The 16,732-nt window shown below is 42.6% G+C and overlaps 1 protein-coding gene across 7 annotated transcripts; it reads left to right on the plus strand.

The window, feature by feature from the left end:
* The first annotated feature begins 359 nt into the window (after positions 1 to 359).
* Positions 360 to 16,407, plus strand: LOC110535520 (STEAP1 protein). 7 transcript variants are annotated; one of them, XM_090189769.1, is made up of 7 exons: positions 413 to 634; positions 5,138 to 5,256; positions 5,690 to 5,732; positions 5,942 to 6,299; positions 8,484 to 8,650; positions 14,890 to 15,054; positions 15,355 to 16,407. In XM_090189769.1, exons 4-7 carry the CDS (start codon positions 6,062 to 6,064, stop codon positions 15,616 to 15,618), a joined length of 834 nt encoding a protein of 277 aa, XP_090045895.1. In that variant the 5' UTR covers positions 413 to 634; positions 5,138 to 5,256; positions 5,690 to 5,732; positions 5,942 to 6,061; the 3' UTR covers positions 15,619 to 16,407. The 7 variants fall into 7 exon arrangements, with proteins under 7 accessions (XP_021476240.1, XP_090045895.1, XP_021476241.1 ...); XM_090189771.1 differs by having other exon boundaries at positions 634 to 808; XM_090189770.1 differs by lacking the exon at positions 413 to 634 and adding an exon at positions 1,119 to 1,215.
* Positions 16,408 to 16,732: the final 325 nt, after the last annotated feature.

Consider the following 16,732-nt stretch of genomic DNA (forward strand, 5'->3'; position numbering starts at 1 on the left):
AGTTATTCAAGTTGTTGTAAGAGGATGAATAGGACATTCAAGATACAGTGTGGTTGTTGAAAGCTTTTTTGGTGCAAATAAAATATATTTTCTATATTGGTTAACTCAGTCTTTAGAATATAATATAACTTATTTTATTCCTAGAGGTGTCTGTATGTGTTCGTTGTTCATGTTTGCCCATGTCTTCTAGAAGGAACTAAATATTACAGAAATTGTAAACACACCATTCAAAATGTGTGGCTGTGAATTGTATCCTAGACCCGCCCCGAAATGTCGTATTCACTCCGCCTCACGGGCGTACTTACCTATCCTTGCCCAGAGGTGTGTAATATATCACGCCCCTTCCAAATCCAACTTCCAATCCGTGGACAGAATTTGCCAGACCCCCTCCTTGCCGCGGTCCTTTCACTATAGAACGCTCAGTGCCCCACGTCCGCATTTTGAAGACACGTAGGTTGTGGAGCTTTTAAATAGATGTAGCCCGAGCCGCGAGCTCGTCGAGGACTGTACACTTCTCTTCATAATGTAAATTATCCCCGTGTCCTCCACGCAGCTTCCGTTTTCCCCCACAACTTTCATCCCTTTGGACCCGTCCATCGGCAGGATAAATATTTGTAGATGACCTAAACTTCCAGTAAGTCACTGACATAACACACATACAGTAGGTTGACAGATTGTCCACATTTATGCCATTGTTTGCTTTTACCAATGCTATTTGCGCATATGTTCTCTGGTAAGGATTTTATAGGCACTTTTTTAAAAAGTTACAACGAAATCTTCAAGTAAACCAATAAAACATTTTATACAGGTATGACATTTCCATATTGGCTTTCTACTTTAGTAGGCTACACTGCACTATACTAGGCTACAAATGTAATACTGTTTTTCTTCCTAATCTATTTTTGTCACAATTATGTTATTGTGTTGCCTTTTGCCAGTCGTTTTTTTTCCTCGGGTATTAATGGTTTTGGTTTAATGCCGTGGGAATGAAAGTCATGTGGATTCTGCTCTCAGATCTCGAGTTCTTCACATTCCATCTTGTGAATTAAACCCAGGAGAGTCTGATTGGAACGGGCTAATTATTCACAGATTTCAGGTCCGTCACTCGGTCGCGTCGTTACATTATTATGAGCGTTCTCCAAGCCGCCCTCTATCGGTGGCGCTATAGTGGTGGCCTAAAGAGGTTACAAACCCAGTCAGTCATTCTGGGTGAAGGTAACTACTGTTTTGTCTAAATTACTCTATAATTCCTGGAAATACGATGATATTTCAACATTAGTCAAATATTTAGTAGGAAACCACTTCATCAGCATTATCATGTCGTCAAATTGACTTGAGACAGATGGCAACGTTGTCATTAGCTAGCAAAGTTTGTCAATACTGCACATACAGTCAATTTGGTGACATCAAAATGATGACAGAAGGTTTTTCAACAAATAATTTGCCTCCATGTGAATGCCATTGTATTTCCAAGCAACTGTAAAGATTGCAGTCAAGAGTGCAGTATAACTGAAGTCACTGCAGTATGATGCAAATACTGCATCCAAAATAAAAAAATTTTACTGCAGTAATTTTGCAGTGTAAACTGCAGTTAGAGTGCAGTATAACTTCAGTTCAACTGCAGTACATGGCAGTTGTTCTGCCATTACTGCATCCAAAATACCACAGCCGACTGCAATTACGGAACTTTTACTGCAGTTTCAAAACGGCAATATTTTTTTGTAAGCGCACTCATTGACGATGCATTGAGTAGAATGCTCATCAATCGGTTCAAAACAATAATGTGACAACATACAACCCATGATATTCACGATAGTTGCGTCTATTATAGGCATTGGTTGAAGCTCGGTGTTAAATTGAAATATCCGTATCATATCTAAGCCAATATGACACCAGTCTCGATGGAAATTTGCAAAGCAACTTGATTGGAGGTCCACAACACACTCCACGCCCATCGTCATCAGCCGTCCGTCATTTACCGAGAACCACATACCAGATTTGTAATACGGTTTTTAGCGATTGAGTTTTAAGAGTATTTCTTGCGCCTACCTAGCTCAAATTCTAGAGGTCAGATTAAAACTAGACTATAGCGTCCATAAAGTGACCATGCGATTTAAAATAAATAATAACCGGATTGACAAAATCAGCTGCTTGCCCCATGCTGCCAGTCATAAGAAGTGTTTGCGAACAAACCTAGACTACTGTGTGTGTGTATATATATATATATATATATATATATATATATATATATATATATATATATATATATATATATATATATATATATATATATATATATATATATTGTGGTATTCAAGCTGAGGTCAATCAATAAATGCAAACAGATATTTTGATTATCTAGGTAGCTAACTAGCTAATGTTACCTAGCTACAAAGTCCAAAACTAGCGAACGTCCTTGGCTGCTATGATATCCAATGAACTTTAGCTAGCTAAGTAACCTTAGCCAGCGTAGATTTGTAACGTTAGTTAACGTGTATGGCCAGTTCATGCGCCACAATATATTATACTTTCTTACACAAAACATAACTAATATTAACTAACTAGTTAAGTTTAAAACCAGCAAATTTTGGGAAACTGCCACGCTGATGATCACGTTCATTTGCATTGCACAGGCCAAACTACAGTAACGTTAAGACGAGGTAGCCAGATTTCAGACGGGACAAACACTGCAGTTAGCTATGCTATATTTCCTTGACTAAGAACATCCAAGACCACAACACAAACCGTAGCCAAGAAAACAAATTGCTTTGTTAATACGAAACAGTAAATTAGATATGTTGAACTGCATATAGTAAATAGTTGAACCCAAAACTAAACTTGTGTTTACACTTGTTACACATTATTTTGACAGAGGTAATGCACTGTCCATTGATCAGCAAAGCAATTGATAAAACAGGACCATGTTTGAAACATGGTCCTGTTTTATCAATTGCTGTGCTGATCAATGAGCTTATGTCGATATTACACAGATAAGTTAACAGTTTCAGAAATGCAAACAGGCTCTATCAATCTGGGCTACTGTGTCCAACACACCACCACCTGTGTTTATGTTGGGTGCCTACTGACCCCCAAAACATTTTTTTTTGGTTGATAAAATAAAGGTTTAAGGAAATGTATTTTATTTTTTATTTCACGTTTATTTAACCAGGTAGGCAAGTTGAGAACAAGTTCTCATTTACAATTGCGACCTGGCCAAGATAAAGCAAAGCAGTTCGACACATACAACGACACAGAGTTACACATGGAGTAAAACAAACATACAGTCAATAATACAGTATAAACAAGTCTATATACGATGTGAGCAAATGAGGTGAGATAAGGGAGGTAAAGGCAAAAAGGCCATGGTGGCAAAGTAAATACAATATAGCAAGTAAAACACTGGAATGGTAGATTTGCAATGGGAGAATGTGCAAAGTAGAAATAAAAATAATGGGGTGCAAAGGAGCTAAATAAATAAATAAATAAAATACAGTAGGGAAAGAGGTAGTTGTTTGGGCTAAATTATAGGTGGGCTATGTACAGGTGCAGTAATCTGTGAGCTGCTCTGACAGTTGGTGCTTAAAGCTAGTGAGGGAGATAAGTGTTTCCAGTTTCAGAGATTTTTGTAGTTTGTTCCAGTCATTGGCAGCAGAGAACTGGAAGGAGAGGCGGCCAAAGAAATAATTGGTTTTGGGGGTGACTAGAGAGATATACCTGCTGGAGCGTGTGCTACAGGTGGGAGATGCAATGGTGACCAGCGAGCTGAGATAAGGGGGGACTTTACCTAGCAGGGTCTTGTAGATGACATGGAGCCAGTGGGTTTGGCGACGAGTATGAAGCGAGGGCCAGCCAACGAGAGCGTACAGGTCGCAATGGTGGGTAGTATATGGGGATTTGGTGACAAAACGGATTGCACTGTGATAGACTGCATCCAATTTGTTGAGTAGGGTATTGGAGGCTATTTTGTAAATGACATCGCCAAAGTCGAGGATTGGTAGGATGGTCAGTTTTACAAGGGTATGTTTGGCAGCATGAGTGAAGGATGCTTTGTTGCGAAATAGGAAGCCAATTCTAGATTTAACTTTGGATTGGAGATGTTTGATATGGGTCTGGAAGGAGAGTTTACAGTCTAACCAGACACCTAAGTATTTGTAGTTGTCCACGTATTCTAAGTCAGAGCCGTCCAGAGTAGTAATGTTGGACAGGCGGGTAGGTACAGGTAGCGATCGGTTGAAGAGCATGCATTTAGTTTTACTTGTATTTAAGAGCAATTGGAGGCCACGGAAGGAGAGTTGTATGGCATTGAAGCTTGCCTGGAGGGTTGTTAACACAGTGTCCAAAGAAGGGCCAGAAGTATACAGAATGGTGTCGTCTGCGTAGAGGTGGATCAGAGACTCACCAGCAGCAAGAGCGCCCTCATTGATGTATACAGAGAAGAGAGTCGGTCCAAGAATTGAACCCTGTGGCACCCCCATAGAGACTGCCAGAGGTCCGGACAGCAGACCCTCCGATTTGACACACTGAACTCTATCAGAGAAGTAGTTGGTGAACCAGGCGAGGCAATCATTTGAGAAACCAAGGCTGTCGAGTCTGCCGATGAGGATGTGGTGATTGACAGAGTCGAAAGCCTTGGCCAGATCAATGAATACGGCTGCACAGTAATGTTTCTTATCGATGGCGGTTAAGATATAATTTAGGACCTTGAGCGTGGCTGAGGTGCACCCATGCGGTACAACTCACACTATTGTGGAAGCACCTCTAAGAGTATGAATTAAGCTGTTTGAGTAGGTTTGAATCATAAGCAACCTGCCTACCAATAGTTTGAAATACAGTACCAACATAGCTACTTTTGTAGGTCAAAGCTATGTGCTGGAAAACCTTGGTAGAGCATTGTGGTGCACATGTAAATTTCCTGACTTTTTTGGCTTCAGACCTATGCCTCTTCTCACTTATTCCCACTCACTTGTTTTCAATAATGTTCTATTGGTCAGTAAGACCACATAGTCAACTCTATAGGTGTACCAGCCAAACTATGCACTACAATTAAGAGGAACTACCAAGGGTGTTTCCAGACATGTAATCCCAGGATGTAGAAATGCCTTAATCTATGGTGATGTCTCTGTTCCTGTCTGCCCAGTCTCTGAAATGATGGAGGAAAGACACGCGGATTCACAGAACACTGTGGTGGAGGACCAAGACACATGGCATGAGCTAGCTATAATGGACCCAGTGGACAAACCACACCTGGTACACAAGGTAAAACACACCCATTGCCCATGTCAGTGAATCAGGCTAAACTCTGGTGAGTAGGAAAAGCATTTCCCGAGGGGAAATATGCCGTGTGAATAGGGGCACTTGTTTAATTAAAAGTTGTCCTGCTTACCCTGTTGCTGTTATTAGTCATTTCAACTGGTTGTGACTCAGACAGAATGGGAACCGTTTGTTTGCATTTAAGCTACCACCACAGAAAACCAACTATATAGTCAGTTAGTTGTATGTCTGCCATACATTGCTGTTGTATTACTGTGCTTTAGAAGAGGAAGCTTATAGACACATTTCCCAGCCCATTTCCCAGAATCAGAAAGCTCTTTGTTTCCCTAGCAGTGGATACGATCACATGCAACTTCAAATGCAGCTCATGACAGTTAAAAAATACGTAATCAAATGGTTATTGTCTACAATATTGCAGATGTCATCAGAGGATTGATTACATAGCAAGCCAGCGAAGCAAGGTAAAATATCACAAATAGAGCTAGATAAAGCCAGAAGAATAAAATACATGTTGAACATAGCTTTGGTTGTTTTCATGGTCATCACTCACTCACTGTTAAGTTTGTCAAGGTTCCGACTTTAGCGTTAGCTATTGTTCTACAGAGATTTTTGGTCGGGGAATGCGTGCGTATCACTCAAACGTGACGTTGCCTCTCCTCTCCTCCCGAAGGACTCAGAGGACCAGGAGGCTCTGTTGTTGAACGGGGCTAAACATCCTGAACATCGCCCTCTGTTGGTCTCCTTCGCCCTGGAGGAGTTTGAGTTTCCCTCCAGTGTCTGTTTAGAAGAGATGCCCCTCTTCCCCCAGTGGCACCTACCCCTCAAACTGATGGCCATCTTGATGGCGCTGACCTTCCTGTACACTTTTACAAGGGATGTGCTGCAGCCCTTTGTGTCTCAGAGCAGGAGTGACTTCTATAAGATCCCTATACTGGTGATGAATAAGACCCTGCCATGGACGGCCATATCTCTGCTTGCTCTGGTCTATCTGCCTGGGTTACTGGCTGCCCTGCTACAGCTGCACAGAGGTAGGCTACACACGCATACACATACTGTATGTATGGAGGCAGGGACAAACACACACATACACTCGCAGGCATGGGCACACACACAAACATGCAGGCAAGCATATAAGTATGCTCAAAGTCCTAAACTTCAATTTGCCCATTGCTATGTGCTACACATGGTGTTTTTCCTTTGAGACTTAAGGCGTCTGCATGCTTCCCAGCCGAAACAGTTCGGAAGAGTTTGTGCATGTATTATGATGACATTTTGTGACGTTTTTGTTCGATTTGGGCTTATGTTGGCTGTTCTGGCACACAACCTGTTTTCTGGAGGCAAGCCGAAGTCTATGCCCCTTCATCGATGATTGGTCAAGAGTAGCGATTCTTCAATAGAGTCTTAGTTGTCATTAACATTTTTTTTGTTGTGAAATAATGCACCAAACATCTTAGTTAGATTTAAAATTACCCGACTAACATCTCCTCTGCAAAAACGTCAATATTAATGACCGATTTTTTTTTAGTTATCTTAGATTCCTTCTCAGTCTTTTGAGGAATAGTCTGGCTATGGCGTCTCAAAATGGACAAACTATTGCTGCTTTTTTCTCGTTTTTCAAGCGAAGGTCTTTTTAAAGGAGTATGCGAGCATACTCGTTCAGTTCGGCTAGCCGCCAACCAAAGCATGCTGATACCTTTCCCCCCACACAACTGGGCTGCCAGTGTTTTATGTTAATGTTACCTCTAGTGTTATTATATCAGGAGTGTGCCATTAAAGACCTATGGCAAGCAGAATCAACAACCTCTGCATCATTCAAGACTGTTGCTTTGTGAGAAGGTGTTAAAGTTCACACTTGGCAATTGTTATGTAAATGACATATGAACAGTTCGAATCAAAGTTTATTCGTGGTGAACACATTTTGAAGATGGTATCACAGGTGCAGCTCCAACAGTATAGTAATTACTAGACAAAAAAACAAAATCAAACACAATACACAAATAATATTAAAATCCAAACAAGCGTTTACATTTTCTAGACACTCTTATCCAGAGCAACATGCAGTAATGAGTGGACACATATTAATATTTTGTTTGTACTGGTCCCCCACGGGAATTGAACTCACAACCCTGGCATTGCAATTGCCATGCCCTACCAGCTGAGCCACACGAGATGTCACAGAAGTTAGAGCAGGTCTGCCAGAGCCATGAGACACGGGTGCTGGCCTGCATAGATGGAAACTGAACATTTGGAAAGTGAATTGTCAATGGAAATGCTCGATTAGGCCTACTACCACAAACAATTGGATTTGAAAGTCATTGGAGTGCAAAGTCATACACGTACTCCCACAAATACACACTGACATGAAATCAGTGCAGTGAGACACACAGTTTGCATAAGCGCAGTCAGAGTGGATTTATTTACTTATTTAAGTTTAGAGAATAAATGAAATCCTATTTATAGTTGTTATGAATTAGCCCAAGGTTATCTTTCCCTGCAGGAAGGTCTACTCTTGTCTGCCTGGCAGAAGAACCTCAACATATTGTGTATCATTGGGTCAACACCAACACCCTAGTCAAAAAAAAAATCCTGTTTGACCTTACTACCCCCCCCCCCCCCCCCCCCCCAATCCTTGTCTGACCCTTCCCCTCAATCTCCCCTCCCCCTCTTCATCTCTCTCTCCCTCTCTCTCTCTGTCCAGTCACTATTCGTAAGGGTAATTGGAGCCTTGCAGTGTATAAATATAGGTTGAGGTTTCCTCATTGCAATGCAATTATAGGGGGTTTAAAATATGCAGCCAGCCACAATGGAATAAGCTTCATAGATAGGATAACACATGGGATTTTTGGGGGGGCATCGGTTTCTCTACAACAAAGGTTGTTGGATCATATGAAAAGTACTGAAGTTAGTCTATGTTCGGGTTCCAGTGAGAGCCGCACAGCCAGGATGTGGCAAGATGGTGTCAAACCAGAGCTAGGGTGTTGGTTTTGACATGATGACACACATTATCATGAGGTTCTTCTCCCAGGCAGACGAGATGTAGATCCACCACGTAAAAACAACTTTCCCAGACAACTGTAAGCCTTTTGTAGCCTGACAGTTTGTCAGCCATTTTAAAAATGTGTTAGGAAGCACTACTAATCCCCCCCCCCCCTCTCACACACACACACACACACACACACACACACACACACACACCCACCCCCCTCTGTCAGGTACCAAGTACAGCAGTTTCCCAGGCTGGTTGGAGAGGTGGATGTCTATGAGGAAACAGCTGGGCCTGCTAGCTTTCTTCCTAGCAGCACTCCATGCTATCTACAGCCTCTGTTACCCTATGAGACGCTCCTACAGATACAAGCTGCTCAACTGGGCTTACCAACAGGTAGATGGCTACTGGCTAGACCAGGCTTGTATCGAAAATTGCATTTTTTTTTGTATGACTTGATATGCGTTTTATACTATGATGAACAGATGGCTGCTTATTTCAGCAGTATGGCATATATTCAATCAAACTCAATCAATCAAATGTATTTAATAGATTCCTTTTTACATCAACAATTGTCACAAAGTGCTTATACAGAAACCCAGCCTAAAACCCCAAAAAGCAAACAGGGCAGATGTAGAATCACGGTGGCTGGGAAAAACTACCTGGAAAGAGAAAGGACAACTGACTAGGTATCCCCCTACTGAATATATTCAAATGAAATGTGTCTTCCGCATTTCACCCAACCGAAAGGCAGGAACCTAAGCAGAAACCTAGAGAGGGACCAGGGACCAGCAGGGTCAAATAATAATCACAGCGGTTATAGAGGGTGCAACAGGTCAGCACCTCAGGAGTAAATGTCAGTAGGCTTTTCATAGCCAAGCCTTCAGAGGTCAAGACAGCAGGTGCAATAGAGAAATAGAGAGAGTGGGAAATAGAGAGAGAGAGAGGGTTGTATATTGGTATAACATTTCATGACAGGGTAAACCAATTCTTACATGACAAATTACGGTGCCAGGTTTCTGTTGGTATTGAGGTGTGGGAGTTTTGGTATGTGCTGTATGCTGGCCAGAATAAACAGAACAACCTGATCGTTGTGTACTTTTCTCAGTGTGGAATCTAATGTGAATATGAAGAACAGCTATTATTGAAAGCCAACTTTATATTGACTCTGTTGTCCATCCCAATGTGCCAGTTCACAATCAGGCATAGTTGTCAGATGTGACTTTGATACAGTGGGGCAAAAAGTATTTAGTCAGCCACCAATTATGCAAGTTCTCCCACTTAAAAAGATGAGAGGCCTGTAATTTTCATCATAGGTACACGTCAAAAAATCCAGAAAATCACATTGTAGGATTTTTTATGGATTTATTTGCAAATTATGGTGGAAAATAAGTATTTGGTCAATAACAAAAGTTTATCTCAATACTTTGTTATATACCCTTTGTTGGCAATGATGGAGGTCAACCGTTTTCTGTAAGTCTTCACAAGGTTTTCACACTGTTGCTGGTATTTTGGCCCATTCCTCCATGCAGATCTCCTCTTGTGCAGTGATGTTTTGGGGCTGTTGCTGGGCAACACGGACTTTCAACTCCCTCCAAAGATTTTCTATGGGGTTGAGATCTGGAGACTGGCTAGGCCACTCCAGGACCTTGAAATGCTTCTTACGAAGCCACTCCTTCGTTGCCCGGGCGGTGTATTTGGGATCATTGTCATGCTGAAAGACCCAGCCACGTTTCATCTTCAATGCCCTTGCTGATGGAAGGAGGTTTTCACTCAAAATCTCACGATACATGGCCCCATTCATTCTTTCCTTTACATGGATCAGTCGTCCTGGTCCCTTTGCGGAAAACAGCCCCAAAGCATGATGTTTCCACCCTCATGCTTCACAGTAGGTATGGTGTTCTTTGGAGGACAAAGAATGCTGAGTTGCATCCAAACACGACGAGTTGAGTTTTTACCAAAAATATATATTTTGGTTTCATCTGACCATATGACATTCTCCCAATCTAATTCTGGATCATCCAAATGCCCTCTAGCAAACTTCAGACGGGCCTGGACATGTACTGGCTTAAGCAGGGGGACACGTCTGGCACTGCAGGATTTGAGTCCCTGGCGGCGTAGTGTGTTACTAATGGTAGGCTTTGTTACTTTGGTCCCAGCTCTCTGCAGGTCATTCACTAGGTCCCCCCCGTGTGATTCTGGGATTTTTGCTCACCGTTCTTGTGATCATTTTGACCCCACGGGGTGAGATCTTGCGTGGAGCCCCAGATCGAGGGAGATTATCAGTGGTCTTGTATGTCTCCCATTTCCTAATAATTGCTCCCACAGTTGATTTCTTCAAACCAAGCTGCTTACCTATTGCAGATTCAGTCTTCCCAGCCTGGTGCAGGTCTACATTTTTGTTTCTGGTGTCCTTTGACAGCTCTTTGGTCTTGGCCATAGTGGAGTTTGGAGTGTGACTGTTTGAGGTTGTGGACAGGTGTCTTTTATACTGATAACAAGTCCAAACAGGTGCCATTAATACAGGTAACGAGTGGAGGACAGAGGAGCCTCTTAAAGAAGAAGTTACAGGTCTGTGAGAGCCAGAAATATTGTTGTTTGTAGGTGACCAAATACTTATTTTCCACCATAATTTCCAAAGAAATTCATTAAAAATCCTACAATGTGATTTTCTGGATTTTTTTTCTTCTCATTTTGTCTGTCATATGTCTGTCATATGTCTGTCTGTCTATGATGAAAATTACAGGCCTCTCATCTTTTTAAGTGGGAGAACATGCACAATTGGTGGCTGACTAAATACTTTTTTGCCCCACTGTATGTGAAATGCTTATTTGACTGAATATATGCCATATTTATCAATCAAAAGTATTTTATGAGGCCCTTTTTACATCAACAGTTGTCACAAAGTGCTTATACTGATACCCAGCCTACAATCCTAAAGAGCAAGCAATGCAGATGTAGAAGCATGGTGGCTGGGAAAAACTCCCTAGAAAGGCAGGAACCTAGGAAGAAACCTTAAGAGGAACCAGGCTCTGAGGGGTGGTCAGCTGAGTTCCCTGCCATCCAGGACCTCTATACAGTGTCGGAGGAAGGCCGTAAAAATTGTAATAGATTCAAGCCACCCAAGACATAGAATGTTCTCTCTGCTACCACACGGCAAGAGGTACCAATGCACCGAGTCTGGAACCAACAGGACCCTGAACAGCTTCTACCACCAAGCCATAAAACTTCCAAATAGTTAATGAAATACAGTGCCTTGCAAAATAATTCATGCCCCTTGGCGTTTTTCCTATTTTGTTGCATTACAACCTGTAATTTATTTTTATTTGGATTTCATGTATTGGACATACACAAAATAGTCCAAATTGGTGAAGTGAAATGAAAAAAAATAACTTGTTTCAAACGGAAAATGAGTGCATGCATATGTATTCACCCCCTTTGCTATGAAGCTCCTAAATAAGATCTGGTACAACCAATCACCTTCAAAAGTCACATAATTAGTTAAACAAAGCCCACCTGTGTGCAATCCAAGTGTCACATGATCTGTCACATGATCTCAGTATATAAACCTGTTCTGAAAGGCCCCAGAGTCTGCAACACCACTGAGAAAGGTGCACCACCAAGCAAGCGGCACGATGAAGACCAAGGAGCTCTCCAAACAGGTCAGGGACAAAGTTGTGGAGAAGTACAGATCAGGGTTGGGTTATAAAAAAATATCAGAAACTTTGAACATCCCATGGAGCACCATTAAATCCATTATTAAAACATGTAAAGAATATGGCACCACAACAAACCTGCAAAGAGAGGGCCGCCCACCAAAACGCAAGGAGGGTAGTAATCAGAGAGGCAACAAAGAGACCAAAGATAACCCTGAAGGAGCTGCTCCACATTGGAGATTGGAGTATCTGTCCATAGGACCACTTTAAGCCGTACACTCCACAGAGCTGGGCTTTACGGAAGAGTGGCCAGAAAAAAAGCCATAAGCAAACATGTTTGGTGTTAACCAAAAGGCATTTGGGAGACTCCCCAAACTAATGGAAGACGGTACTGGTCAGATGTGACTAAAATGTAGCTTTTTGACTATCAAGGAAAACGCTATGTCTGGCACAAACCCAACACCTCTCATCACCCCGAGAACGCCATCTCCACAGTGAAGCATGGTGGTGGCAGCATCATGCTGTGGGGATGTTTTTCATCGGCAGGGACTGGGAAACTGGTCAGAATTTAAGGAATGATAGATGGCGCTAAATACAGGGAAATTCTTGAGGGATACCGGTTTCAGTTTTCCATAGATTTGAGACTGGTATGGAGGTTCACCTTCCTTCAGGACAATGACCCTAAGCATACTGCTAAAGCAACACTCGAGTGGTTTAAGGGGAAACATTTAAATGTCTTGGAATGACCTAGTAAATCCAATTGAGTATCTGTGGTATTACGTAAAGACTGCTGTACACCAGTGGAACTCATCCAACTTGAAGGAGCTGAAGCAGTTTTGCCTTGAAGAATGGGCAAAAATCCCAGTGACTAGATGTGCCAAGTTTATAGAGACATACCGCAAGAGACTTGCAGCTGGGGGGTTAATAGTTATGCACGCTCAAGTTCTGTTTTTTTGGTCTTTATTTCTTGTTTCACAAAAAAAAATTGATTTTCAAAGTGGTAGGCATGTTGTGTAAATCAAATGGTACAACCCCCCCCCCCCCCCAAAAAATCCATGTTAATTCCAGGTTGTAAGGCAACAAAATAGGAGAAATGCCAAGGGGGTGAATACTTTTGCAAGCCACCGTAGCTACCCAGACCGTCTGTATTTTGACCCTTTTTGCACTCTTTTAACTCATCATATACACTGCTGCTACTGTTTATTATCTATCCTGTTGCCTAGTCACTTTACCCCTACCTATATTTATATTATCTACCTCAATAACCTGGTAACCCTGCACATCGACCCGGTACTGGTACACCGTGTATATATCCAAGATTACGGGAATCTTCCAACAATGTTTTTTTTTTATGGGAATTTTGGGGAAAGTTACTGGAATTTTGCAACCTTACACAATCACAATTATATGAATCAATCAAATGTATTTATAAAGCCCTTCTTAAATCAGCTGATGTCACAAAGTGCTGTACAGAAACCCAGCCTAAAACCCCAAACAGCAAGCAATGCAGGTGAAGAAGCACGGGGGCTAGGAAAACTCCCTAGAAAGGCCAAAAACCTAGGAAGAAACCTAGAGGAACCAGGCTATGAGGGGTGGCCAGTCCTCTTCTGGCTGTGCCAGGTGGAGATTATAACAGAACATGGCCAAGATGTTCAATGGTCATAGATGACCAGCAGGGTCAAATAATAATAATCACAGTAGTTGTAGAGGGTGCAACAGGTCAGCACCTCAGGAGTAAATGTCAGTTAGCTTTTCATAGCCGATCATTCAGAGTATCTCTGCCACTCCTGCTGTCTCTAGAGAGTTGAAAACAGCAGGTCTGGGACAGGTAGCACATCTGGTGAACAGGTTAGGGTTCCATAGTTGCAGGCAGAACAGTTGAAACTGGAGCAGCAGCACGGCCAGGTGGACTGGGGACAGCAAGGAGTCATCAGGCCAGGTAGTCCTGAGGCATGGTCTTAGGGCTCAGGTCCTCCGAGAGAGAGAGAGAGAGAAAGAAAGAAAGAAAAGGAGAGAAAATTAGAGAGAGCACACTTAAATTCACACAGGACACCGGATAAGACAGGAGAAATACTCCAGATATAACAGACTGACCCTAGCCCCCCCGACACAAACTATTGCAGCATAAATACTGGAGGCTGAAACCGGAGGGGTCGGGAGACACTGGGGCCCCGTCCGACGATACACCCGGACAGGGCCAAACAGGCAGGATATAACCCCACCCACTTTGCCTACCCGGACAGGAAGATCACGTCAGTGACTCAACCCAATCAAGTGATGCACCCCTCCTAGGGATGGCATGGAAGAGCACCAGTAAGCCAGTGACTAAGCCCCTGTAATAGGATTTGAGGCAGAGAATCCCAGTGGAGAGCGGGGAACCGGCTAGGCAGAGACAGCAAGGGTGGTTCGTTGCTCCAGTGCCTTTCCGTTCACCTTCACACTCCTGGGACAGACTACACTCAATCATAGGACCTACTGAAGAGATGAGTCTTCAATAAAGACTTAGATTGAGACCAAGTTGACGTCTCTCACATGGATAGACAGACCATTCCATAAAAATGGAGCTCTATAGGAGAAAGCCCTGCCTCCAGCTGTTTGCTTAGAAATTCTAGGGACATTAAGGAGGCCTGCGTCTTGTGACCGTAGCGTACGTGTAGGTATGTACGGCAGGACCAAATCAAAAAGATGGGTAGGAGCAAGCCCATGTAATGCTTTGTTGGTTAGCAGTAAAACCTGGAAATCAGCCCTAGCCTTAACAGGAAGCCAGTGTAGAGGCTAGCACTGGAGTAATGTGATCAAATTATTTGGTTCTTATCAAGATTCTAGCAGCCGTGTTTAGCACTAACTGAAGTTTATTTAGTGCTTTATCCGGGTTGCTGGAAATTAGAGCATTGCAGTAGTCTAACATAGAAGTGACCAAAAGCATGGATACATTTTTCTGCATCATTTTAATTTATAATATGGTAATCTCTCCATCAGGTCCAGCGGAATCAGGAGGACTCATGGGTAGCAGATGACGTGTGGCGTATGGAGATCTATGTCTCCCTGGGTATCATGGGTTTGGGTCTCCTGGCTTTATTAGCCATCTCCTCCCTTCCCTCCATTTCTGATGCCCTCAACTGGAGAGAGTTCACCTGGATGCAGGTGAATCTTTTGACTCTGAAAAATAAATAATGATCTGTCTGTCTGTATGTCCTTCCATCCACCCGTCTGTCTTTCTATCTATGACTTAAGTGGTCAGGGTTTCCTCTCCAGTTTCTATTTATCTCTGTGTCAATGACCCTGAATTTCACTGTCAGTCTGTCTGTTTGGTAGTACCTGTGGAACTGTCTCCTTGTTTACCAATTCTCCTAATGTTTGTCTCTCTGTCCGTCTGTCTTTTCTTAGTAGCTGTTGACAGGCCTCCTTTTTGTTTACCTATCTTCTGGTCCTTCTGTCCTGCAGAGGAGTCTGGGATATGCTGCCCTGGTCCTGTGTACAGCCCATGCTCTGGTCTATGGCTGGAGGAAGTGGGTGGAGCCTAAGCACTACGTGTGGTACACCCCTCCGTCCTTTATCCTGGCCTCGCTCCTCCCAGCCACCGTCCTATTGGTCAAGGCTGTGCTGCTGCTGCCTTGCCTGGACCGGCGACTGGGGCAGATTCGTCGAGGCTGGGAGAGTCCCCGCCCCCCAAGGGGAAGGGGAGTGACTGAAAAAGACTCGCTCTGAAAGATGACGCGTCAACCTGGGATGCAGCAGTGACGATTGATAAATTGTTTCAATTTTGAGATAAGACCTGAAGCTTGGTCTCTGGACCTCAAGGAGAATCGGTGCTGTTTGATGGGCAACATAAAGTGGCCACTGCACAGTTCCACTCTTCTGCTTATTATACAGATATCTGTGGGGACATACTCTGTAGTCTACACACAGTGTGCTTACTGAATTGATGTCCTGAGAACATAGCCTGGTTAAGCAGACTGACCGCTGTGCTCATGTTTTGTTTAATTGAGATATTGCAAGATCAGACTGGTTTCACAAGGCTACTGAGGAAGATCAGTTGAAGGTAAAAGTAAAACGAATGACCATCTTGTGGCATGTTTGCACCCAGTCAGGGAAACATGGAGAAACCAAAGCCTGCTCCTCTTAGACATATATTCTATAAGTAAGTAGTTAGTGCATAGTAATGTTATTTAATGTCAGACTAGACAATGGCTGTAGACAATCCCTGTAGACAATGTAAAATGTAGTGCACTATATAGGAAATAGGGTGCTGTTTAGGAAGCAGCCATTGAGAGCATCATCATAATTCCGATTTAAGTAGGCCCATGATAATTTGTGTGAATGATTTTGAAGCTTACTTTGTGCTTGTTTTCAACTATTTTCTCTGGCGCTAGAATATCCATCAGAATATGTTGTATCAAGACAGCAGCAAAAAGTGCTGAAATATCCCAAAATGCAGTTGAAGGTAGAGGAACTACCTCAGTTTCAGTCTGAAATAAAGATTTGAACATGATGAGAGTTCAACTGCTTGCCCTTTCATGAGTACAGTTCACTTTTGACATTCACAATTGTTTTTGTTTTTTTAAACACATGACTATAGTTCTTTGTCTGAGTACCAGAGTCAAAGAGGTGATTTAGATGAATGTGTCTAGCCATACAGTGACACTCTTGTTTATAATTCTTGGTCTGTGCCCTTCCTCGTTCCACTTTATTTTGTTCCACTTCATCCTCAGACTCTGGATAAACATGATGGAGATGTTGGAGAGAGAATACATATGCAAGTCATACTTTTGTTTATAATTACTTCTGTATTCTTTATCATTTCTAATGTATAAAAACGGGA

The sequence above is a fragment of the Oncorhynchus mykiss genome, chromosome 11, assembly GCF_057628025.1.
Source record: "Oncorhynchus mykiss isolate SJ-2025 chromosome 11, ASM5762802v1, whole genome shotgun sequence".
In the NCBI taxonomy this organism is placed as follows: Eukaryota; Metazoa; Chordata; class Actinopteri; order Salmoniformes; family Salmonidae; genus Oncorhynchus; species Oncorhynchus mykiss.

Excerpts from the sequence above, each read along its gene's own strand:
- LOC110535520 (XM_021620564.3), top strand. The coding sequence starts at position 1,128 with ATGAGCGTTCTCCAAGCCGCCCTCTATCGGTGGCGCTATAGTGGTGGC. Across the intron at positions 1,216-5,137 it reads GTCAGTCATTCTGGGTGAAG|TCTCTGAAATGATGGAGGAA; the intron begins GTAACTACTGTT and ends CTGTCTGCCCAG. Across the intron at positions 6,300-8,483 it reads CCTGCTACAGCTGCACAGAG|GTACCAAGTACAGCAGTTTC; the intron begins GTAGGCTACACA and ends CCCCTCTGTCAG.